Source organism: Harpegnathos saltator, unplaced genomic scaffold (genome assembly GCF_003227715.2).
Source record: "Harpegnathos saltator strain DR-91 unplaced genomic scaffold, Hsal_v8.6 scaffold224, whole genome shotgun sequence".
In the NCBI taxonomy this organism is placed as follows: Eukaryota; Metazoa; Arthropoda; class Insecta; order Hymenoptera; family Formicidae; genus Harpegnathos; species Harpegnathos saltator.
The window spans coordinates 721,613-746,900 of NW_020230011.1; the positions used below are offsets into that span (position 1 = coordinate 721,613).

General features: G+C 48.1%; 1 protein-coding gene across 2 annotated transcripts in view; it reads left to right on the plus strand.

Annotated features, from left to right (window-relative positions):
- The window catches only part of LOC105188951 (spondin-2), a 211,683-nt gene extending 189,591 nt beyond the window's left edge, over positions 1-22,092 (plus strand). For both annotated transcript variants that reach the window (XM_011150691.3, XM_011150692.3), the window contains exons 5-7: positions 174-346; positions 14,126-14,523; positions 16,028-22,092. In XM_011150691.3, coding sequence (XP_011148993.1) covers positions 174-346; positions 14,126-14,523; positions 16,028-16,236 — 780 coding nt within the window. In that variant the 3' untranslated portion in view covers positions 16,237-22,092. The remainder of the gene's footprint in view (positions 1-173; positions 347-14,125; positions 14,524-16,027) is intronic.
- Positions 22,093-25,288: the final 3,196 nt, after the last annotated feature.

Genomic DNA, 25,288 nt, shown 5'->3' on the forward strand with positions numbered 1-25,288 from the left:
ATAAATATGCATGCCACCGCCGCCGTATTTCGCGGTGCGGAAACCGCCGCGGCTGTTCTCTCTTGCTCTATTTTTTTTTTTCGCTCTTCCCCCTTTTCTGTTCTTCCCTTTTTTCACTCGCTCGTGCCGACTGACCGCTGATTGAAAGCGTCCCCACGTCGTTGCTGTTTCAGCTGCGCGAGTACACCCTGACCGAATCGTATCATGAAGACGACGTCGAAGTGGAATTCGTCAGCAACGACAATCTGCAAGCGAACAGCGAGGCTCCCAGAGGAATCGATCCGAACAGAGACCTAAACGAGGCCATAGCCGAGGAACGGAGGGAAATGGACACCCAGAGATACAGGTACGTTTCTCTATCACCGAAAACCTCGAAAAACTCCGGCCTTTTCCGTCCACCCATACATCCCCCTTTCCTGCCGCTACCTCCGCGAAACTTTTTACCTCGTATTTCCCCCGCAACTAGAGAACCGTCAGGGGTTGAGGAAGTCACGTCTCGCGGCGCTACCCGGCGCGACCGGGGACTCTAAAACCAAAGAACTGCCGTTCCCTGCCCATTTTATCACGCGTCTACATTATCGAATTTATTCGAGCTCGATTATGCCGAACGAGTCGGTCGCAAAGTGTCAAGAAAGAGATTGAAGGAGAGGAAAAAGAGAGAGAGAGAGAGAGAGAGAGAGAGGGAGAAAGGATTTTTCACTGAGAATTTTCATGGGTATATCCAGCGAAGCTGGACTACACGCGAATGCGCGATCAAATATATTTCTCATAAATAATATACTATGAAAATATTTTACAAGCAGGAACAAGCAGGGGACGCGCGCGCGGTCACAAGTCCTCAAGTACGCGTATATTTCTTTCTTTTGGTATACGGAGTGGTTCCGCAAAGACACCTAGGTGCTCAATTGAGAAGGGATAGAGAATGGCGGTACCTCATAAATCCACGCTTAATAAGACCGAGGGTCCGAGAAAAATCCCGTTCGAGGTTCGAGGTTCGAGTCAGCTCGTTAAGCCTAGCTGCCGGGTACTTTCTGCAAGTTTTAGTTCCTCCGGGACACCGCCCGAGGCAAGGCTTTTAAGCCTGGGATGTGGAACGATAGATAGTAAAGGCCTTTCCCGACCAGAGGAAAAAAAAGAGAAAGAAGGGGCAGGAAGGGAGAGAGAGAGAGAGAGAGAGAGAGAGAGAGAGAGAGAGAGAGAGAGAGAGAGAGAGAGCGAGGAGGAAGAAAGAGATGAAGACGGAAAGCAGATAGGATCGCATCAGTGACGAGTATGTATTCAATGGACGCACCTGCGTCAAGTATGTTTCATCCCGGAGAAGCGACGATGGCTCGACAACTTGGTTCGCACTTGGTAGATGTTGCGTCATTGATCGCCCCCGAGGAAAGCGGGAAACCACGTGCGACTACCCCATCGGTCGCTTTTTTCCCCCTCCCCCCGAAAGGAAATCGAGAAGAAAAGGCGCACACGCTGAGAATCATGCAATTCTCGCGATAGGATAATGCAGAATGCAAAACGTCGAGTCGCCTTTCTCACGGCGAGGCTCGAATACCTCGAAAGCAAAGCGACCACCGAGAGCGACGCTCCGCTCGCTGCGCGCTCTGACATATCTGCCGAGGCTGAACTCCACGCGCGGCTCGACAAAATAGCTCCCGAAAGGAGGAGAGAATGCTCGCGACACCGCGAGAGATACCCCGATTCTGAATGGCTCGCTCGACTTCGCCCAGCGGCGAAGCTATTTTGAATATCGGGTCAGTGAAGAAATTCCGTTCGATTTTCGATATATCGCGGCGTCGTGTACAATGCTAATAACGTTCCGCTGTCGGTACGCTTGGCGAAGGATCATGGACAATGCGATGACGAAGTCGTTGATTTGTCGAGAGTCAGGAGGCTCATTCGGAGGCTGACCCGATACATTAACTGGTCGCATAAACTGGTGCGCCGCACAACGCGCACGAGTTGCGACGATTTGAATCTGAAGATGCGAAGAAACGAATCGCCGCGAGGCACTTGACGTATTTCGCCAGCGCTGGTGGTGCTTGCGGTAACGCGACAGTAACGAAGACTTGCCGAAGATCACGATGGATCCCGATGGGCTTTGGAAAAAGTTCCACCTTCGACCGCCGTGCACTTTGCAGCTCGTTCACGACACGTGTTCGCAGGAACTTTTTCCCTCCCGATCGCCGATACCATCGTTCGGCCAAGCACCGACCTTTCCTTCCGGGATACCGCGCGTTTCTCTTACTTTATGAAATGCCCTGTATACGCTCCGCGAGCGAGCGATCCGCTCGACCCCTTTCACTCTCTTTTATATCACCGACCTCGGATCTCGCTCTTCTTTACTCTTCCGTCGCCACCTCTCGTCGCGCCCCCCCCCTCCCTCTCACGAGATTTCTCGCTCCTACGTTCCTCTAACGTGCACCCTCTCGCGCTCTATTTCTCTCTTTAACTTTTACGACGGCGCGCATGAAGATCCCGGAGTTTTCTCTTCACGGATACGCCACGGACACGACCGCGCGCTCGGCGTAAAAATCGTCGTACTAGCTCCTGTGACATTTGACAACTCTGCGTGACGTTCACGCGCCAGATAATAGAGCGAGAGAACGTTCATATACGTTCCCGGGTGAAGGACTCGCTCGTTTCACCTCCTCCGATAACGCTTCCTCCTTTATCCCGCAAATTAACTTCGATGAAATTGTCTATCCTTTATTCCCGATGCACGCGCCGGTGAATTACCGCGAACGCCGTCGTTCGCTCCAATTGCGCGGAAATAAAAGTTTAAGGGGAATTTATGGGAATGTTTTGAGAGACCGCTCCCGCACACAGAGCTAATATAAAACGTCCGCGTGTTTCCGGAGATTCAAAAAGGAAAGGAACTTTTCGTCCAAGAGGTCGTGAAATAGTAAACGACCGTGGTACGACTCGTAATCTCGCGACGCCGATATGAACGCGAAATTCGCACGGCTTTTACCGGCCGCCGGCCATTTTAACAACGCAATTCGACGCGATAACCGTGATACTCACGTGACTTCGATAAAAGAGAGGAAACAAAGAGACTCAAATCTCTCCGAGCTAATCTTAATGACTCTTGTAACTCCCAGAATTTCAACTGCGGAAATGTTCCCTAAAATAAACGCGCAGGTGCGCGCTCTCCAACCCTCGGAACAATGTGACGTTTATTCACGCGGGAATAATTTTTCGCGATGCGACTTTTTAGAACAGCCTCGATGCGTGTATAAAAAAAAGAAACTGTGAAATCCGCACACGCGACATGCTGCGCCAGCGGCGGGCTAATTGTCGACCGTCGACGGTCGCTGCAATGTGCATGCTGAGCGCGCGACGGGAATATAATTTCCTTTCGTTTTGTTTATCAGCGAGGAGAAAGGCCGCCCGAAGTCACAAATGCAATTTATTTCGAAATGCAACTAGTCAGATCGGATGCGGACCTCGACCGACATTGAATATCAATAACAGTATTACTGTCCGTGACTGCCGCGCACCTCATGCTCGTCGTTGTGTGTGTGTATGCCCTTCCAGCGAATACACTCAGTACTTCGATATAATATTACACGCACGACAATCTTCTCTCGTTCGACCGTTTTCTTGCGCCGGCGAATGCATCGGGGAGCGAGCGCTTCGAAGCCCGCGCTTTCGAGTCGTTCGATATCGATACCGGGATTTATCACAACGGACTCTGAATTAACAGATACATTCGTTAACTCGAACGACAGTCCGCGAAATAAGACATAACGAGATATCCGCAATCGAATCTCTGCAAATTCCCTAGTAAAATTCTCGCTAATTTTAGATATTCACGATATCACGCCTTGATAACACGGAAAAGGTTAAAAAGAAAAAGGTGCGAAGAACCTTTGACACACCCTCGATGTCCCTCGAGTTTCACATTAGACTGTGGAAACGGTCCGAAAGAAATCAATAGTACGTAGTAGAACCGTGAAAGATCTTTTGCAGACGTGAATGCGCGCGCGCACGAGACACCAAAGAAATAAATAACGCCTTTAAAAGCGCCGATATAAATTCCTAGGCGAAGCGCGTAATAGACGCGCATCGCGCTATAAATACTTATCTCTCGTATTTGAGGCGCAATTGAAGCTGCCATAAATTCGATGTTTCTAACCGGCATAAAACTCCACCACCGTCTTATCTCGCATCCGCAACACATTTGGCCGGCGTTCTCGATGCGGCCCGCATATTCTCGTATGCGCTCGAATGCGCGCGCGTGATCGCCCTGGATATTATTTATCTCTCTCTCTCTCTCTCTCTCTCTCTCTCTCCTGTGCGCGAGAGCTCGCGAAAATGACACCTTTCAGGAGTCAAACGGACTTCCTGCGAGTCCCGGCTGCACAGCCGACTGCACGTACAGCAGTCGGCACACACTCGATTCGGCTGATTACGATATCACTTTCCGCGAACGGTTCGCGACGAATCTCTGCCCGCGATAACGGTAGCCGGCGTGTCCGGTTGGCCGTAATATCCGGCCGGTGCCCCGGCGTTATGTCAGGCCGACGGAAAACATCGACGCCGTCGACGACACGCGCGCGTCAACGGTACGACGTACGGTAGGTACGCGGGGAGCAGCCCTGAAAATAACGTTATAACGCGCCGCTTCCCCGTTATATCGTCTACCACATTTCACACTTGTTTTATTCCGCCGTGGCAGGCGGCGGCAAGAAGATTTTCATGACCTCCAACTTCGATCGAGCTGTCCGACGAAATTGGGAAAATAAAGAAGATATTTTCTCGGGTAGAGCTGCGATCGAGAGCGGTTGCGCGAAATATTACAGACGACGAGAAAATATTTGTGTGCGAGGAAGGAAAGGGGAGGAAAAAAGAGGATCCTCGCGCGCTCGGCGCATGGAAGAGCAAATCCGAGGGGGATAGAAAGTGCGTGCCGGTATTCGCTCGCGCTAAAAAAACGCCCCCCCCCCCCCCCGCCCTCTTCATTGCCGGATTCAATCGCGACAAGAACGCACATAGCTCGAGTCATACGCATCAATATGCGAGACGGGAGAACGGGAGCCACCCTCCGCATTCGGTAATACCGCCATCGGTCGGTATAACCGCGCCGGTCGTTTGCCGATCCGGAGCATCCGTGCTGCGTCAACGGCCTGCTGCTGGCATATCTCTTATCACGTCGCGTCGCGGCTATATTCGCGCTCCCGTGGCCGATTCGGCGACTCGCCGCGAACAAACGCGCAGCTGCGCGTGCTTCCTGCTTTGCGTCGACCCGCGCCGTCGTCATCGTGTTCCGCGGCAGAAATCATATTTGCGTCACGTTCGTCGACTCAATCTTGCCCGATGCGGCTAACGCGATGTCGATCCCGGACGACGAGATCCCGGACAACGTTCTCTCCCGAGTCGAGAGCAGAGAAACGACGCCGAGAGTCGCTCCCTTTTGCGGACCGTCCGCGGTCCGCAGCTTGCTCTTATCGTTCCGTAATAAACATCCTCAGCGGGCGCATTAACCGGCGCCTCGACGCCGATCGGAGGCCACGCTGCGCGTAAGGCCGCGGCGCGAACGTCTCTCGGGAGCGATCGAATCGACACACGCACACACGGATCGCGCAAAGTCCGCGCGCATCCGCTTATAGGCCGCTCGTATCCTTATCCATCCAATATCCGGCGCTGGAGCGCTCGGCCGATTCGCGCCGAGATCGATAAAGCTTACGTTCGATGACACTCAAGATCGATCTGTAACGTCCTACGTCCTTCCCTCGCCCCGATCGGCCGATCGCCGCTTCTCGTCGAGCCCGTCCTTCTGCCTCCGTGCCGGAGAGCCAATCTCTTCGGAACGTTACCGCAGATTCGATTCCATTCGACGCTATCTGGCCACTCGGCAAGGAGCGATCGTCGTTTCTGGTAATTGCTATTGTGCCTTCGAGGCTGCCGCCGTCGTCGCTGCTCGAGGCTGCTGCCTCTCTCTCTCTCTCCCCCCCTCTCTCCCTCTCTCTCTCTCTCTCTCTCTCTCTCTCTCTCTCTCTCTCTCTCTCTCTCTCGAGCTGAGCTACACTGCCCCACTTTGGAGCTCGTACGACGACGAAAGCCCAGCAGGCCCGATCTTTCTATTTCCCTGCTCTTCGTCTTAACAGATTAAATCTTACGAGCGGATCGACCCGGTCATTTCCTAGTCCGGGACCCCGCGGCCGATTCGGAGCACGTTTCCGGATGGAACAACATGACCGCGGCAGCGATATATCTCATTACCGAGTGACCATCGAGCTGATTTGTTAGAGGGATGTAGTCTTGGGGCTAATCTCGCAGGGGACAGGGCAATAACTTTGTTGATCGGACGAAGGAAGCTGTACTCCCGTCGGAGCTTTATCCGATGCCCCATCTGATCTGGTCGATCGTGACTTGGAATACATCGTGGATTCGTTGCGAGGAAACGATAATCCCGTATTATTAGGCCGCGCATTGTCTCGTCGAGTGGCGAATAATGAAGCCGCGGCAACATTTCCGCGGAATGGATTTCGACACGATATTCCCGCGGTAACGCAATCACACGCAATACACACACACACACACACACACACACACACAGCTGCTCGTGACTGCCATTTGCATCATGCATACGTTACGTTTCCATCATTGTCCGAGAATTTCCGTCATTGTCGACATCATCGAGCTACATTGACTAATATACGGACGAATCGGAGTGAACGAAAGAACGATATACGCTGCAATATAGAAAACAGAGCAATAACATTTTACCTCTCCTTTCGCCCGATAAGCGCGGTATCTCACAGACACGGCTTCATATTTCAAATTTCTAGTAATCTCGCGCTATTTACGGTAAAGTTCAACCCAGAAAAGACATTATTTCCGTTATGCATGAAACGCGCGTGAAAACATTTTACATATGCGTTGAACATATGATTATACATTTTTATACATATGGTTATACATAGACATGAATATTTTACAATTACGTAGACGAGAAAAATTAACACCAAAAAGATGCGACTGTTGGAGGGCTAACAGAGTCCGCTCGTCATACGAGGATATTATCGCGGCGACGCGGCTCCTACGAGCGACTCAGATTCACGCGAGGATCCATTTTAGAATCACCAACGCGAGCGCAGCCATGTCTAACTGCGAATAACTGCGAATTAGAGAGAAAAGGTACACTCGACCCGGCGGTGTTTGAATTTAGCTTGAAAATTTTTTCGTCGCGCACAAAGCGACGTATTTTGCGTCACTCTTTGACACGCAGCGAATAACGCAGCGCGTTACATCCAGTGGATGTAATTCGTGACTGTTTCAATAAAAAGTTCTATTAACGGAACACACAGCGCGCTTTTTCGTCATCGTCTGCGCATCTATGAAAAATACACGACGACGAGCCGCGCGCGTACCCATAAAATTGAGTATAATGAATTGTTTCCGGCTCTACGGATTTATTGAAGGCGCGGGGAGATGGAATAAAGTGATAAACCGAAATAAAAATAACACCGCGTCGCGTTTCCGTGCGCGTGGTCAATTTTGAATGATGACCATTAAAACATGCAAATACAAATTGATGGGGGGGAAAAGAGCGGCGCATCGCTGGCATTGTCTCCGAAAAAATATTTCACGCCGATTATTCGCAGACGTTCCGTGTTCCGCTCGAGCGTGGAAAATCTGTTAGAACGCCTAGATGCCGCGAGCGCGAGCTGAATTTGCGCATAATTCGCGAATTCGAGCTACGAATGATCGAACGGTCCTCCGATCAAGTGCCACAAAAGCTCACCGGGGGAAAGTCGGCGGAAGTGGAATCTTCAAATGGAGCGGACAATTCTCCGTCGAACACTTGCCAAGTTTCATGAAGCGCGAGAGCTCGGCGAAAGCAACGCTAAACGCGACGGTTATACCGCGTGCGACGTCGTGCGGCTGAGAACATTTCGCGTATGTAGAGCGACGCGAGGAGGTCGAGAAAGAAACGGCGATGCATTGTAAAGTCAATGCACAAAGCGATGTATCGATTCTAATGGAAATATCGGCTTCGTTCTGTGTGAGTGCTATTTTTATCGACTTCTCATGACGAAGCGGCACGATTACCATCACGAGATCACCATTTGTAACCCAAAGATCGAGATCGCACGTGAAAAATTGTATCACAATCAATTGTGCCAAGGTACAGCCCCGCCGAATGATTGAACTGTGAAAATAAAATCGGTTACGCGTAAACGCGACAAATTCGTCTTGTGTTTTTCCCCTTTACATTCAAGCATGACGAAATTTGGCCTCGGTGTAATCCGCTTGGACGAGTCGCGCGAATTTCGAAAATCGCACGCGACCTGTTGTCGCTCGGCGCGACAATAGCGAGGGACAATGAATTTCCGCGAATTCGATAACACAAAACTGCGCGCACGTCCGCGCCCGCGCCCGCGCCCGCGCCCGCACTCGCGTGGCCGCCGTGATCGTAAAGTTAATTACCGTAGAATGATGGCCGTGCGCGTCACAAGAAGCACACGCGCGACCGTGTAAATCCCCATCGCCGCAAAGTAATAGCGCCATTTGTGAACTGGCATACCGCGCGTTCCAATGAATTTACTGCGATAGAGGAGTAAGTGTAACAAGAAGTAACTATAACGAACGACGTGCTAGGCAGTATCGCACCGTTCGCACCCCTCCTGCCGCCGCTGCCGCCTGCGTGTTTACCGGACGGTGAGAGAGAGAGAGAGAGAGAGAGAGAGAGAGAGAGAGAGAGAGAGAGAGAGAGAGAGACAGAGAGAGAGAGAGAGGAAGAGAGCGAGTCAGTCGCGTATACACGGCAATCGTAATGCGCGCTCGGTAATTTATTTCCCGTCGCCGGTAATTTATTTTGCACGCGCGCATTTTTCAGCGCGCGGCACGCGAGCTTGAAGAAATTAAAGTAAAATTCGCTCGCCCAAGTCGCTCGTTTCGGGCCGAGATAGTTCGTCTCCCGCGGATCTTAATTTATCAGTGCCAATGGCGCGCTGAAATATCCACGATGATATTGCAATGAGTAACTCTGTCTCTCCCTCTCTCTCTCTCTCTCTTTGCCCTTTTTCTCCCTCCACCCTCTCTCCGAATGATACAACGTGGCCGCGGGAACGTGTGTTGCGCACGGTGCAACGTCCTGGAAACATTTTTTCATATCTTGCACGAGCTGTATGATAATCCGCACGAGCCGCGCCGCGGAAACAGCTTGCATAATCCAAAATGTAAATGCTATTACTGCCGTACCGTTGGAAAATCTCCGCCATAGTTCGCACTCATATTGAACAATACTCCTGAATCTCTTAAACGCGGCCGGAAATCCGAATAACTCTTTTTTGCCAGATTCTATAATTTGCGCGACTCTGGCTCCCCGAGCGAGTTACGCAAACGCGATCACGCATACGCGTGCATCGAACGAGCGAATAATAACGAGCGACGGCGAGACGAGCGTCAGACTCGCGTTAAATCGCGTTTGTTGTTTCGCGTCATGTTTCCTTTCGCGTGTTGCCTTCGTTATCCCCTGGAAAACTCGCGACGCGTGTACATGACTCGCAGCGCATCGTGTGTAGCTAAAAACATCGTATTGACGAAGAGAGCAGCTCATAGAATAAAGCATATTATGCATATCGCGCAAACAAATGCGTAACGAGAACGCCACGGTATAATGGAGCTAAAATCCGAGACCAACAGCGAGAGGTATATGCATTAACGCTTAAAGTCATCCCTCCCTTCGCTCCCTCCTCCTGCCTCCTGCTGCCTCCTGCTGCCTCCTGCTGCCTCCCCCGCGAACCCTTCGGCGAATGCGGGAGCATTACCACGCGGTTAATTCACCAGCGTCCATTGTGTGTATCACGTTCTCCGAAGCACATATTAAGTCCGTCGCTGCTAAATTCAAACGAGCGACGTAAAATACGTAAATCAAACGGCCGGTCGCGGCGTCACCGACCAGGATCGAAAGTCCTGCGAGAGGAAGAGAGAGAGAGAGAGAGAGAGAGAGAGGGAAGGGAAAGGGGCTGGTAATCGCAGGACTGTCACAGCCGCGATGACGACAGCATCGCGTATTATCGTCATCGTTAATGACCCCCCGAGTCCGAAATGTGGGGAATATATACGTATATATACGTGGACGTTAGGGCGATACGTTTCTTTCCCGCGCCACGCCGTTCGCCAAATAATGCGATTCCGATCTTCGCAGATCCAACGCGGACTCGCAATAAGTTTGCGCGATAACAGAGCATTGTGTTATTTTGGACCTGAAACGATCGCTGCCCCACCCGTAGAATGGAAATCAATACGAAAACAAAGAACGCATGACGAGAGGAGCCTCTCAGACGAATTGGCGTACTACATTATTGAATGTAGAAAGTGGAAAGTAATATCGGCACTTTCGTGCTTTAATTCTTACAAACGATTGTGAGCGCTGATTTAAAAGTAAGCCAGATCGAGATTTGGGCTTTACATTAGGTTTGCAAATTCCGTCAAATTCGAATGGCCAGTGAAGAAATGGATAATAAAGAGATTACGAAGGGACAAAATTTGCTACTTTACTTATCCATTAATTACGTTCCCTCATTGATCTTTCTTAGATTATTTATTAGCTGCGACAAGTAAATATTCTAGCTGCAGCTGACGCTAAGTTACGCAACTAATATACTGCTTATTGAAATCAAGTATAAAGATTAAAGTAGCAGGATCAAAACGGAATCAAAGTACTGTAACTCATGAGAGACGTGCTTCTTTTTGTCTGAAAGGTCAGAAATCAAATGAGCTTCGATCGACTGTAACCGTCCGCGTGCGATATACCTTATACGTAACTAAAATATAAATTTTGCGCGTACATAAACCCAAGGCTTTAATTTAGACACTTGAGTGCCCAACTTGTCCAACTTGTCAGACAATGTTTGTCGAGCTTTCTTGAGAGACAACGACTCTGTACAGTGATGAGCAAGTAAGAAGCCACTTTTAAAATTACTCCCCATTATGAAATAGCGAGTGTAACAATGTTCGAAGGCAATTTCCTGCGGTACTTCTCCCCACGCCCCATAACTATACCGATTATTGCCGGTGACTATATACTGTTTACCCTACTTCGCCAAACTTCCTGCGGACGCGCGACACGACCATAATCGACGGAGACGACGTCATTACGCGGGCCCAGGAGGGCGCAACGAGGATCGCTTCATGTAGCCGATTAGTTCCGAGCTGTCGTTCGATTTCCTACGGTAAAATTCCACGGGTCGTTACAGAAACACCGCAGGAACGGCGATCGATTCGAACGACTGTTGACATTCGGTCGGGCGAGCAATTCGGGCGAGTGTTCGCGGAGTTAAAACGATGGGTTTTCCGTTCCCAATCAGGCGGTAAGTCTCGCGGCGAGTGAGCAAAGTTCGCGCATTCGTTTAGGTTTTTCGGTTGACAGCCGCCGCGGTGTAATGGTAGGTCAGTTTAATTAAAAAGTTATGCTCCCTCCCCTCCCCACACACACACACACACACACAAACTCGGTTCTTAGCGGCGGCTAGCCGCGAAGCACGGAACTTTCTGGAGGAATATTAAAGCCGAGGAAAAAAGTAAGCTCGCGCCGGATCTGCATACATGCAAATTATCATGCGGAAAATACGATTATGCTAAACGAACCGCGCCGTCGTATTTTTAATACCGATGAGCACTCTATCGGCATTAAGCGCGATTCAAATTACGCTTAAGAAGGACAGGATGATTAAAGGATAACGAAGCATCATCGACCGCGAGCGACCAACGGCCTCGCGTGGTACCTCGATACGTAAAATAAACGCGCTTCGAAACTCCGCAGCTTCAACAGCGACGCGCAAAACGTGGTCGAACGCAAAGTAATTTTATCTTATTTGCCCGCGCTATGCGGCCACAGAGAGAAATCTGTAATCAGTGGATAACTATGATAATTAGACAATTCCGGCTTCGTAACCGCACTCGAACTCGCGCGCCGATTGCATATGCATTGTCCGTACATATTGTAAAGCACAACTGCTTAATTGGGTCACAAATTACAATCGGAATTTGTAATTACCTTAATTAAGCACAATTTTCTAATCGATTGCGCTTGAAATTGCAAATTTTGACCGTAAATCGTTACAGTAATTAAATCGCAAGCGTCACGAATGACGATGCGTGGCATCCCTATGCGGTGGCATCCGGCGATCATATCGAGCGAGAATAAACGTTGCCGCGCGATGAAAACGACGTCTCGCTGCGCGCAAATACATGAAGAGCGAATTTTCCACAGCTGACAGAATCGCGAAAGAATGGGCGAGAGCCGAGAGGGAACGAAGAGGACGAGAGAGGGCGGCAGAGAGAGAGAGAGAGAGAGAGAGAGAGAGAGAGAGAGAGAGAGGGAGGGAGAGAGGACGAGCGAAAAAGCGAGAGGAAGCCAAAGCCAGAGCCGGAGACAAAAAGAGAGCGGGCGAGAGAGAAGCGAAGCGCGGTGAATAAGTTTTCCTTCGCGTGAAACGCAAGTTTCGGTAGGCCGCCGTCCGACAACCCACACCACAACCCCTTGATTCTTCTCTCTTATGTGTACCACATGCCAACCGTAAATCAATTTTCGAAATTGTTTTCGCACGCCCGCACGCCTCCGCTCGCTAAATTCGATTCGCCGGAGTGCACCGGCGGAAACTACGGCGGAGGGCCGCGCCGTAGACGCGGTTCATAACGAATAACGAGACCCGGCGGACAAATCCGAGTGGCGAAAATTTAGGAAATCTTCTAATCGGAGTAATAGTCTGGATACGCGCTACCGAACGATCCGTAAATCCTCGCTCATTTACGTGGTCGTGCGCGCGCGTGCATACGAAACCAGAGCGAAAGAGCGAGAGAACGAGAGAGAGAGAGAGAGAGAGAGAGAGAGAGAGAGGGAGAGCGCTGCATTAAATAATATAATCACGCGAAAAAGCAATAATGTACCGCGTACTGTATTATTACTATTATTAATATTGTACTTTAGTATGCATTTAGTACGCTTTGTTTGACTCGTCAGCATTTATCTCTCAATTGCAGTATATTAATTTATGTTACTTTTCGAGCGTAATTATGAATAAGTCTCGGGTCCAGAGAGCTATTATAATTCTAGCGTACGCGTTGTACGTCTATCCGCCGCTTGCACAGCGCTTTCGAACGCGCTCCGACGCGACCCTCGTATTTGCCTCGAACGAACATTTTCGGAGCGACATCGTGATTTTTCACGAAGGCCGAACATTAACGCATTAATATAACATGCTCGTTGCGAGCGTGTTAACGCAACGACTATGTTAAAACGCGCACGGGCTACGAAGCGCGGATTTATCTGACCATTTGCCATCGTAATTGGACGGTAAGTTGTAACGGCGTCGGCCGGCGCTAAATTAATTCGTCGACGGATCGACTGGGGGCATGAGCCCACGGCCATTTTTGCTATTTGCGAATTCGCGAATTTTACCCGCCCGGGAATAATTAATTTTCAACTTCGCTTCGAGAGCAGGGCGCGACTCGTTGCAAGTAATACGCACGTGTTTGGCAAATGGCGTCCGACAAGTTCAGCGCGCCGCTAATACCTGGCCAGTTCCATTTAGTAATTGCTACCTAACGCGCTCGTCCAACTTATTACTGTCTAGGCGCTGTCTACACCGTGGCGTTCCGCTACCGCAGCGACCAACTGCATGTATATTCATCGAGTATTGATTGCGAGTGTATGGACTGGACAGTAATGGAAATTTCGTCGATTCACGTTAAAGCGTCAGACGCGCCGCCAAAACGCCAAAACACACGCGCGCGCGCGGAAACGACGACAATTATAGCCGAATAATGTTATGAACATGATAATTGATAACTGATCCCGCGCGAAGCGAATAATCGCGACAGAGGAACGGTTGTTCATCTTTACTTTTCATTCTTAGTAGCGCAAAAGTATATAGAGCATATACTTTTGCAAATTTCGCGCGAATTTCCACCATCACCAAATTTCTTACAACGACAATTATAAAAATTTCTTTTCTCAAATACAATATTCCCTCCTGCCTCGTATATCCTGACGAAACCTTCAATACTTCGGTGAAAATGAATAAAGTAGAGAAAAAAGAAAATATTTCGATATCGCCAAAGTTACCCCAATCGCGTTTCGCTGCCAATACTTCGTTTATTCTGCCTGCAGATATTGGAGCACGACCGGAAGCGGTCAGCAATACGTGACGGACGTACCGCGAGACAACAAGGCGGCGATCATCAACAGCATCGCCTCGTCGTACGCGCTGCAGAGGCCGAGGTTCACCGTGACCCCGGTGCCACGTAATACGAAGGTCACCGACGGCAAAACGCGATACAGCGACGGAAAGTCCGACTGGCCATATTACCAGACGTACAGGCAAACGGTGGAAGCGCAGAAGGCGCAAATCTTCGAGGACATCCAGAGGAAGATGGCCGCCAACGCGTCGAGCGTGTCGAGCATGGGCTATCCATTCGTGAACGCGACCAACTTGGCAGATCAACGCCAGCACCGACTCAGGATGAAACATCACGGGCTGGCGTCCAAGGGCAAGCGAGTTAGAACACGTGAGTACGAAGAGAGAACGAGCAAACTGCGAGCGGACGAATCGCGCCTTTAATCGCGCCTGAGATCTTTATTCTTTACTGATGTTTCGCTTAACCTGCAATTTACCTTTCATATTACCTAACCAATATTTCTACCATTTTATCATTATTCCAACGACATTAAACGTACAAACGTTCTTTTTGTTCCATCGAATTGTATATTTTCATATAATTGAAATTTCGACAATTTTTTGACGAATATCACTTGCAACACGCAATATATCATCGCGATATAATATCGTTCTCTCTCGCGTTTTTTTAATCGCCCGCCGGAATTCGGCGAGATGAACGTACGCGCGAACACAGGTAGCGAGATCGCTACCTATATCGCCGCGATGCGATCAATAATCGCCACACGATCGTTACCGTTAATCCGGCGGAAATGATTACGGACGTAATTCAAAATGTTTTCGATCCTTCGCTCTTTGTTATCTAGTCGAGCTTCTAATTAACTCTTTAAGCGACACGGCGCCGGAAGCAGCGAACAAATCTTTGCCGTAGTTTTTCATTGACAGCAGCTAATGCGAAAGCCGAGCGCTCTCAATAGCCATATTTCTCGCGTAAATGATCAAAGCGCGCTTCCCCGTTTTCCTCTCACCCTCTCCTTCTCTCTCTCTCTCTCTCTCTCTCTCTCTCCCCCCTCTCTTCCCTCTTCCCCTCCATCTCTTCCTGCCCCTAACCATTCTTCATCATCCTTTTTCTCGCATTCGAGTCTCCACCCTCTGCACCCTGCACTTTCCGTCTCGCATTTACCCGCCGTTCCGCCGGTTCCCGTGCAATGTTGACGCAATCCTCTCCTTGTCTAGCAGCGTATGAACATCTCGCTCAACGTGTGACAAGAATTAGCAGGTCGTTGCGAGCGTAACGATCAAAGATCGATCTTTTTCCCTTGATCATTTTCCCTTGAACGAACGATACGCGTGGGCCATATACAAGTATATGATTTCGTGATTATCTGACGAATAATGACGAACATATATGCGCGCGAGATAGTTTCGCCTCGGTATCTAATATTCATACCGTCAGCGTATACTTCAGAGGCAATTCGCCCTAGATCCGTCTAGAATCCGATTGCTTCGCCCGCATCGACCGGATCGATCTTGCTCAAAATTCAACGTGGATACGTCGTTTGTTGCGACTTCGCGGATTCCGACTGAATTAAATCTCACGGCGCAATTAAGTCTCGAATTAAATTCTTAAGCTCCGCGCGCGCTCACGAGGGAGGGAGAGAGAGAGAGAGAGAGAGAGAGAGAGAGAGAGAGAGAGAGAAGGAAAGGGACAGAGGAAGCCGTTAAAGCGAGCCTTTAAAACTGAAGCCAAGAGACCTCCTGTATTTCCATCGCGGCCACCTATCTCGCAGATTACAGTCACATATCTACTCCGGGAATTCCCGTGCACGTAGCGAGATTAGACGCGGACCCGTGGAGAGTCCTTCCGAGCGGAATAATTGCATTCGTGATTCCAGGTGCACCCAGAGATTGCAAGGTCGGCGAGTGGGGTCCGTGGAGCGCGTGCAGTCGTAGCTGCGGAGTAGGCGAGACTCAGAGGACGCGGAAGGTCACGACAAAGCCGCGTCGAGGCGGCGCATCCTGTCCGCCGCTGAAGGAGACCAAGTGGTGCGGCAGCGTGAACCCGTGCTCGGAGAGCAAACCGATCATAGACTACCATTGGTAGTCGTCATCCACGTCGGTCCCCTTCCACGAACACGTGTACCAAAGTGACTCGCTCGCGGCGGGCGAAGGGTCGAGCGAGCAGATGGTAATTTTCGACGAGGACGAGGCGAGCGAGGAGCGCGGTCGCGACCGCGACCGGAGGATGCGCGTCGCGATGAGGGTGATTCACGGCGGCAGGGGGGTGGGTGCCCACGAGTGCTTACGAGAAAATAACGCGAATATCTTTTGTATCGAGAGTCGTGGCATCGCGCGATGATCGAGAAATTATTCGTATTCACGAAGGTGGATTGTGTGCGCGAAGCCCGTTTTGGACGAGCCGCGAATCGCGAGAGACCTATCTAATTTTATGCGCCAAATTGTCACTGAAGTGTAAAACATTGTTACGAATGAGAAACAAACTCGCGTCACGCTAAAATGCAGGCAAGTGAAAATTTTATGCGACAGCGCGCGCGATTGCATAGAAATTTCTACAATAATGTTCTTATTTGCAGACTCCGTGGTTTATTATAAATAATATTGGTACATCCGCATACGATTCAATAAGAATACGTTACGGATGGAAATTTAAAACTTGTGTTCTGCGAGCGAGCATGTTATTTATTTTCTGCTGCGGGACGATCTGACGAACACGTGTGCACGTGTGATTAAGTGTGAGAAAATTGATATAATTAGGATTCCCGATGTGAATTCTATCGTCGATCATGCATCGTCTAAAGCGAGCTTCAAGAAGCATTTCGCGTAGCTTGACAGTATATATTACTGAAAACTCGATAAAAAATATCGCGAATTTTTAAGGTAAAAAGATTGATAATTATCGCATCGACCATTGGCACAGAGACGGCGAGATGCGTTTTCGCAAACACAGTTATCACGATAATCGTGCGCGGGTAATGTACCGAGATAACAAATAAACCCGCGTTATAATTGAGTCTCGCTAAATAGCGGCTGCGTTGAAAGATGAGGCTGAAAAGAGCCGCGCATTCAAACACGCAATACTGTAATATTTGCAATCGCATCTGATATTCGCAACCACCGCGTAATTTCGCGACGAACGATCACGGCGAAACATTATCATTCGGCGACTTTATCCTACTCGTTTATATTCATCGTCGTTTGATGTCGCGCGCTCACAGCGCGCGGTACACACACACGCGCGCATACGCGTGCGCAGCTCGCTTCAGACTGCGAGCGTTGAAAACACAAAGATTGCCAAAGAGAAATCCAAATAGCTGCCACGCATCGTATCGTGTTTCCACGCGTATGACTAAAATGCGTTTGAGGCTCAATTTTCACTCGTCCGAACGTTTGGGTGCTCGGCTCGGTTTCGATTTTTTTTTCACTTTTTTGTTTTCGAAGTAATTGAACAATCGACGCTTGTTTGTTGAATTTGTTGTTGCCAAAATCACCATAAAGGAAAAAAAAAAGGAAGGAGAGAGGGGAGAAAAAGAGAGAAGCACGCACAGATATATCCATTTGAAGTATGTCTCGCGCTGTAATGCGAATTGGGTAAATGTAAAAAATCGTGTGAGTTTTCTGTTTAAACTCACTCGGGAAGAAAAATGACTCGACCGCAAATTCACGTGGTGATTCGCACTAAGCCGGATAAAAATAAGTATCTAATCACATCGAGACGCGTGCACTCGCGCGCAAGCAATTGCCAAAGAGATTCGGATTAATTTCTACACCTCAGTTCGATAAATCGTTACCTGAAATTAAATTAATCCTCGACTTTTGCTCGCGTCAAAAGAGAGTTTAACGATCGCCGGGACGAGGTAATAACACACCTCGGCACACCTCTGCACGCGATCGAAAGAAGAAATGAACCTTCGTATAATTGGAAAATTGGTCCGACTTTCCGGAAGAAAAACGTTAGGTGTAATTAAGCTGACAGTTTAATCGCCGGTACAAATGACGGACCGCGGTGTGACCGGCGAGCTGCGCGGTCAGGTGTGAGAGAATTCCTCGACGAAACTCAACCGCATCGCGTGCAACATCGAAGTCTGGCCGAGATTAAGCCGGCATTCCCGAACATACGTTACTTAAAGCGAAGTTTTTATCGGATCGCTATTTCCCACCGTGAAACGGAAACGACCGCGAAGGCGCGAGAGTCGCAATAGCGTATATAAGGGAATCCCGTAACGTCGGAGTCTCGTGAAACGCGCGCGCGTTGATAAACTTTCTTCGCTTTTATTAACATTATTTTATTAGCCTCGTACTCTCTGATTACCGCCGATGATTGACACTGTCAATCCTTAATTGTATGTATCGTCGTTGATGATGTAAACCTTAGAGATAGTACCGACGAAATTTCGAGCAAAGTCCCTCCAAAAAGTATAAATCATTAAGGAAGTCAACGAAGTTGCAATTAGCATCTTGATGTGATTCCAATTCGGAAATTTATATATTTTTTTAATATACTTTCGGCTTTTTATAATCTCCACCTCGACACTGCGAGAAGGGCAAGGTCCGGAACTTTCTCTCTATTTCTCTGTCGCTCTCGTTTCTTTTTTTCTTTTTTTTTAGTGTGTAGTACTGTTCCTAAAAAATAACACACTCAACAAGATTTGAAGCGTCATGCGTCAATGGTCGGAACACTCCCCGCGCGGAAAACGTAAGTTCGGCGCATCGTGTACCGGACGTATCGGATAAACGTCAGGACAATTTGCAACGCGAGACGCTCGCTCACATAGAATTTTGGACAAGATCCCGCGTGCGTGTTTTTGCATAGCGTCTCCTCGCTCGACAACGCCGAAGGATACCAGAGAATAGAGAAGGAACCTATAAAGCGGGTTTCGCAAACGTTTTTCCTCCACTGTCACCGAGAGGACTGCGTCTCTCTTTCTCTGTCCCCCCTCCCCCCCTCTCACTCTCTCTCTCTCTCTCTCTCTCTCTCTATTTCTTTTTTTCTCGCTCCCATTTTTTTCTTTCACTCTTTCACTCTATCTCTTTGACTATCATCTTCGCTCTTTCTCTTTCTCTCTCGTGGCGTGGTAGGGAAATTTTTACAAAAATATCATCAGGTACGTCTTAGGTGAGTGTATTATATCTTAGGCATAAATTTAACGATAATAATTAACAACTAACGTCTAATTGTAACTCGTTAATTACTAGGCTCGTATTGTCGCGACCGCGACGCGGAGTTCCGCGTTGTTCTCGGTCGGGAAGCGCGAAAGTCGACTTGCAGGTGTTTGCGGGCGGAATAAAACGGACGAAAGTATCTCGAAAGGGGATGAAAATTTGAAGGTGCAACGCTGAATTCCGTATGCGACGCATGTTGACGCACGGCTTGTCCTTCACGTATAGCGTCTACGTACAACCGCTATTCTTACTGAACGCTTGACGCTGAATACGGCTGACGCGATCGTGACATTTAGTTAGATGACGATTAATTAAAGTAAATTAAATCAAATTAAATTAAATTAAATTAAATTAAATTTTAAATTAAATGATTAAATTACCGTAGGTCAGAAAAGTAGTGATCATTTCTCTAGTATAAAGGAATAGCGAATGCGTGCGTATGCGAACGTGAGCAGCATTCGGCCGATACATACGTAATATGTACGTGCGCCACGACGATTACACAGCCGCGTTCAGAGCTAAACGCGCGGTGAGAATGGCGGGCCGCAGCCGCGTAGCTGAAGTATTACACAATTTTTATCCTCGAAACGTAAAGTTTTTATCTTCGAAATGAAAGGGATTGATTTACGATATCAGTGGCCGGATATGAAAGACGCGAGAGAGCATCGTATTCGGTTAGCCGTGCGCGCTGTCGTAATAAAATATCGTTGAAATTTTGAAAATCGATTTCGCGCGTGATATAATAGTAATAATTTCTGCGCGTCAGCTCCCACGTGCGCAACTCGCCGCAAGCGCCGTGCCGCAAGAAAGAACAGTATGCACGCGAATGCGGCGCATTCCATGCACGCGCAAATTCGCGTGCCGCCGCATAGTAATATCTACGTTTGTTCATCGCGCCGTAAACACAGAAATGAAAGGCCAATCTTCGCGGTGATAATGAGTAAATACGGGGAGAGCCCGATTGCACGTGAACAATTTTAAACGCGAACTGCCGCCGGTGCGTGCCTCCGGTTACGCATCTCTCTTCCCCCGCGTTCCCTCCCGAAATTCCCGCCTCCCCTCCTCGAATAAACTCCATTTATCGCGCGTGCATTAATTCATAAATAATAATATAAAACAGACGTACACGAGAAAAAAAAAAAAAAGACGTGAAAACACTCACAAAGAGTTGGACAATACTCTCGCATAGAGTAAGACGGTATAACGTTTTTATACAAACGCAATTTCTCTGCTCGTGCGCTAAGATCTCTTCTTAAACATCCAGCTGTGCAAGCCACGATTTCTCTAATAATAAGTAAAAAATCGAGCGAGCGATATAGGAACACATTAGCTGCAGGATTCCCCGGTTCAGATTCGGTATATAAGAAGAGAAGAAACGGGACGACCGGCTTCGACGAGATTTTCCCCGCGGAAGAATTGACTCCCTAATTCGCCAAAGGCTCCCACCTCGTTAAAATTACAGTCAAAAGTTCAGACGTGCATTCTGTAAGAGAGATTGAGAGAGAGAGAGAGAGAGAGAGAGAGAGAGAGAGAGAGATGCACCGTTCTCTGTCTAGTCTATCTTTCAAACGCGAATCTCCGCGCTAAATGTATACAGGAAACACGCGGCGGATAATCTTAATTACAGCGGTATTACTTATGGTCTCCTTCTCTCTTTCTTTCCCCCTTCTCTCTCTCTCTCTCTCTCTCTCTCTCTCTCTCTCTCTCTCTCTCTCTCTCTCTCTCTCTCTCTCTCTCTTGTATTACGTTAAAACCCGATCGTCCGCGATAATTAGTGGCTGATCTTCGCCAGGAGAATCCCTTGAAAGCCGCCGTAGGCGGGAGAGCGCGCAGTGGAGGTAAAATATCGGGCCGGGCTAATCCCCACGACACGGAAATCCAGCCGGCGTATTGTAAAATCTTTCATGGAACAATACCGCACGGCGACATGAGAGAGCCGCTTTTCATTTCCTGATAAATTTATATATATAAAAAATATATATAAATATATATATATATATATATATATACATAGGAAGGAGGACCGAGCCGTTGCCGTCTCGCAGTTAGATGCATTAAGGATAAATGTTTTGTAAACTAAAACGGGAACGCTTTCGCGACGAGAGCTTCTGAGACGCGGGTAGAGGAGAAGAGGAGTGGGTATGCTCGAAATAGCAGCGAACCGAACAGCACGGATGGCTACAAATTTCGTATGCCCGGATAAATGTATCTGTACGTTTTTATACATTTGATTCGGCGCGGTTGAATCAGGATTCGTTTCTGCCGGGAAAAATGCGAATAATTTAAAGTGCGATCTTTATCCGCTTAATCCCAATTTAGCAAGAAATTATTTTGCTTCGCGGAGCTCTGCATTTTTTATGCCACCTACATATTAAGGGGATCGTTTCGTGCTCTCGATGAAACGCCTAATTGTGTCAATTGCGAGTGCTTTTGTTTTATTGTAACATTCGTATTATTGTGTACTCTTTACAGTTGCTTTATTAATATAATGGTGTTTTACCACAAACAAGTAGCCATCCGATAACAAATAACACGCGCGAACGCGCATACTCTCTCGTCCTCACCCCTTTCGCGCGTTAATCGCAGTCCACGTGACAATGACAAATCAATGACAGATCAATGGGAGGAGTAAGAGGAGTGCCACGATGATGATTCTGTACAAGTCACTGTGCATTCTAGCCCCTAAGGATAGCCGATAGGACTAGCGGTTAAGCCAAAGCATGTAGCGATGTATAACACATAAGTTTATATTACATAATAAAATGTGTCGAGAAAATAAGCGGGCTCCCTTCTCGATCTTCGAATACATAATATTTTTCACTTGCGACGTATAAATGGTATTCGTATATAATAAAGTAGCGATTATTTCAGGAATCGTGTATAATCTCTTGCAACCTATTATTGTTTTGCTTTTCACTCTTTGTGATGACTCTCGTGATCGCGACGAGTCTTGCTTTCCTAGTTAAAATTGCTGGTTCCACCCAACAATTTCGTTAACTATTGAAAACGGCATTGAAGGCAGCGCGATATGCGAAACGTATTTCCGGCAGAATGAAAAAAAATAACGAATTTCCGTCTATATAGATTAACACGTTCGCCGCCACTATGCATTTTAAAAGCTCCGTACGCACACACCGCTACGACTCAAATAGTTTTATTCGATACACACACATACACACACACATTTATGTATCAGATATTGTTAACCGTGTATAAAAGATTATCACTTTCTGATACGCGCATATACGTAACGTTCGTTACGAGAGACGTAACGTTACGCACACGTGACGGCAAACGTGTTTGAAAAATGTTTCAGCTTATCGAGAGACGAATATCAAGAGACATCAAGAAATACTTGGTTCTTTTGTACGCCTCTGACGTAAAGAATATTTTAGGACAACTCCTAAGACACCGATATCGATAATAGCAGCCGTTACCGTCATATTACAAAGGATGAGCTCGATGATGAAAGTCACCGTAAGTACGCGATTACATCGTCGTAAGTGTATAACTATGCCGGAAGTAAGCAATTTCGAAGCAAATTATAGAGTCGAACGAGTTTTCTCTCTCTCTCTCTCTCTCTCTTTCATCTACTATTTTCCACCCTCAACACCATCTCACCACCACCGTCATGGCGGAACCCGACGTCGGTGATGGTTCGCAAATTCACGCTTCAAGGAAATCGATCGTTATGGAGATAGCGTTCTCCCCTGCATAACAGCCTTTTAACTATATTACTCTGAAAGTTTTGGTTATTCTTTTTATCGTGCGACAACGTTTACGTCCGCCACACACGCGACATAACGCGAGAACCTACACGAGTTTTTTCATCGAGTCGATCGGAACGGTGAAAAACAAATGACCCGAAATACTCCGGGCTCACTGTTAAAAGCAAATATCGCGAATATTAGCATAAGAAGACGAATGTGTTTGAGAAGTTCTATATTAGCAAATATGACGAATATTAGCACAGCATCAAATCGAAAACCATACAGAATATTCATTCATTGATGAACAACCGCAATGCTCATATGAAGACGAAACACAGTCAACTTCTCTCTCTCTCTCTCTCTCTCTCTCTCTCTCTCTCTCTCTCTCTCTCTCTCTCTCGCTCTCGCTCTCTCTCTCTCTCTTTCTTACGCACTCGGAATAACAAACACAGAACGAGCGGAAGGCTACAGCATTGTTAGCCTTTGTCGAAACGGCCGTTGAACCTGCGTTGAATTACATTTTTCACAAGTGCCTCGTCATTCTTGCCTGCCCGCCGCCGGGTCGGCATAATTCGGAAGCACATGCAACGATTCTATTCATCTTTCACTACTACCCCCGCGCACCTACTCAACGGACTTCTTTCTCCTTCACCGCTACATCACGTCCTTCTCTCCCGACACTCGACGAGTCCAACGAGTGGCGGTAAACCCTGAAGAGAAGCGAGGCAGGTAAGTAGATACGTAGGTCGTACCGAATCCTAACTACCCGTACCTTCCTCCGCCTTCTCTTTATTTTCTCGAATCTTCAGCTTCGTTTCCACCCCACGCAGCGTGTATTTCATTATATCGTACATTTTACGAAGGACTAAATTTCTCTCTCTCTCTCTCTCTCTCTCTCTCTCTCTCTCTCGTTCCTTTCCTCGTCGCGTCTAAAGTGGACGCCCGGTATAATATTTGTTGAAAGAAAACACCAGCGCATGAGGATAATAAGAACGCTCCACGAGCCCTTCCTACAGCAACTGCGCTCGCTGCTGCTCTCCTTTCTCCGACGATACGCTTATGACACACGAGATCGTATATTTACGGCGTATCCTTAACCGTTAAAATATTTCGCGGATGTTACGCGCATATTGTGTTGTAAAATCCAAACGCGATCCTCGCGGGTCGAATTTATTGTCAATTAACAACGTCGACTCACTGTGTGTACTGCGATCTCGCACGTAAATGCAATTTGGAAAAACGATACGGAGCGTATATCACAGTCGCGAGCCCTCGCGATATATCTGCTCACATTTAAGGGAAGAGTCGCATAATAAAAAAATAAACATTAACGTAAAGGAGAGATGGAAGAGCGGCCGGGTGAACGTGACGGAAATAATTGATGCGCGATTAATACGCGCAGACAAAAGTATTCAGCTAGCTTAATAATGCAGGCGGCGCGCAGGCACTACCGAGTTGTTTATCGACTATCGCTAGTCTTCAAGAAACTGCAGGCGGCACTAATAATCGTCCCGCCGGGACGATTCCGCCGTTCGCGTTGTTATCACGCAACATTACCCCAAGATAAAGCGTTCGACGCGCGGCGACGGCGCGCGCGCGCACGATGACGCTGCCGTGAAATTGCAGATAAAAGATCGCGAAAGAACTGCTGCAGCCGGAGAGTCGCATAATAATACGATAATTTGCTCTTAACGTCGTGCAAGCGACGTTTTCGTGCCGGCGAGTATAATTTCATGCGATATTTAATAACTTTAATAGTTAACAATTCCGTTCACGACTCGTTTCCCTCTAAAAGCTTCTCAATCTCGACGTATTACTCAGCGCATTTCAATATTTTACGTTAAGCCATCTCGATAATGAAGCCGCAAGCTAATATTTCGTTACGGGCTGAGACAATCAACAATAAATTATTCAATGGCCTCTCCTCGACGTCTTACACCAATTGTTGCCCCTGCGTAACACACTTTGTCCGTCAACGGGAGTCGTCAGACAATCCATGAGTCAAACAATCCACGAGATTTCGAACGCGTTCTATCCATCGAGCGCGGTCGTTCTCTTTAAAAACCTGCCGACTGTACCGATAATCCCTCCCTCGGGACGATCCCGAAGGGGAGAAGAAGAGACTGTAGTCGAGCCAGCTTTGGTTGTTATCACGCAACATTACCCCGAAATAAAGGACAACGAGCCTGCTTGCGGAGGAGGTGGTACGGAGCGGCGTAAGAGGTAGGTACAATACCTAGAAGGCGTGTGATCTCTCGCAGCCCT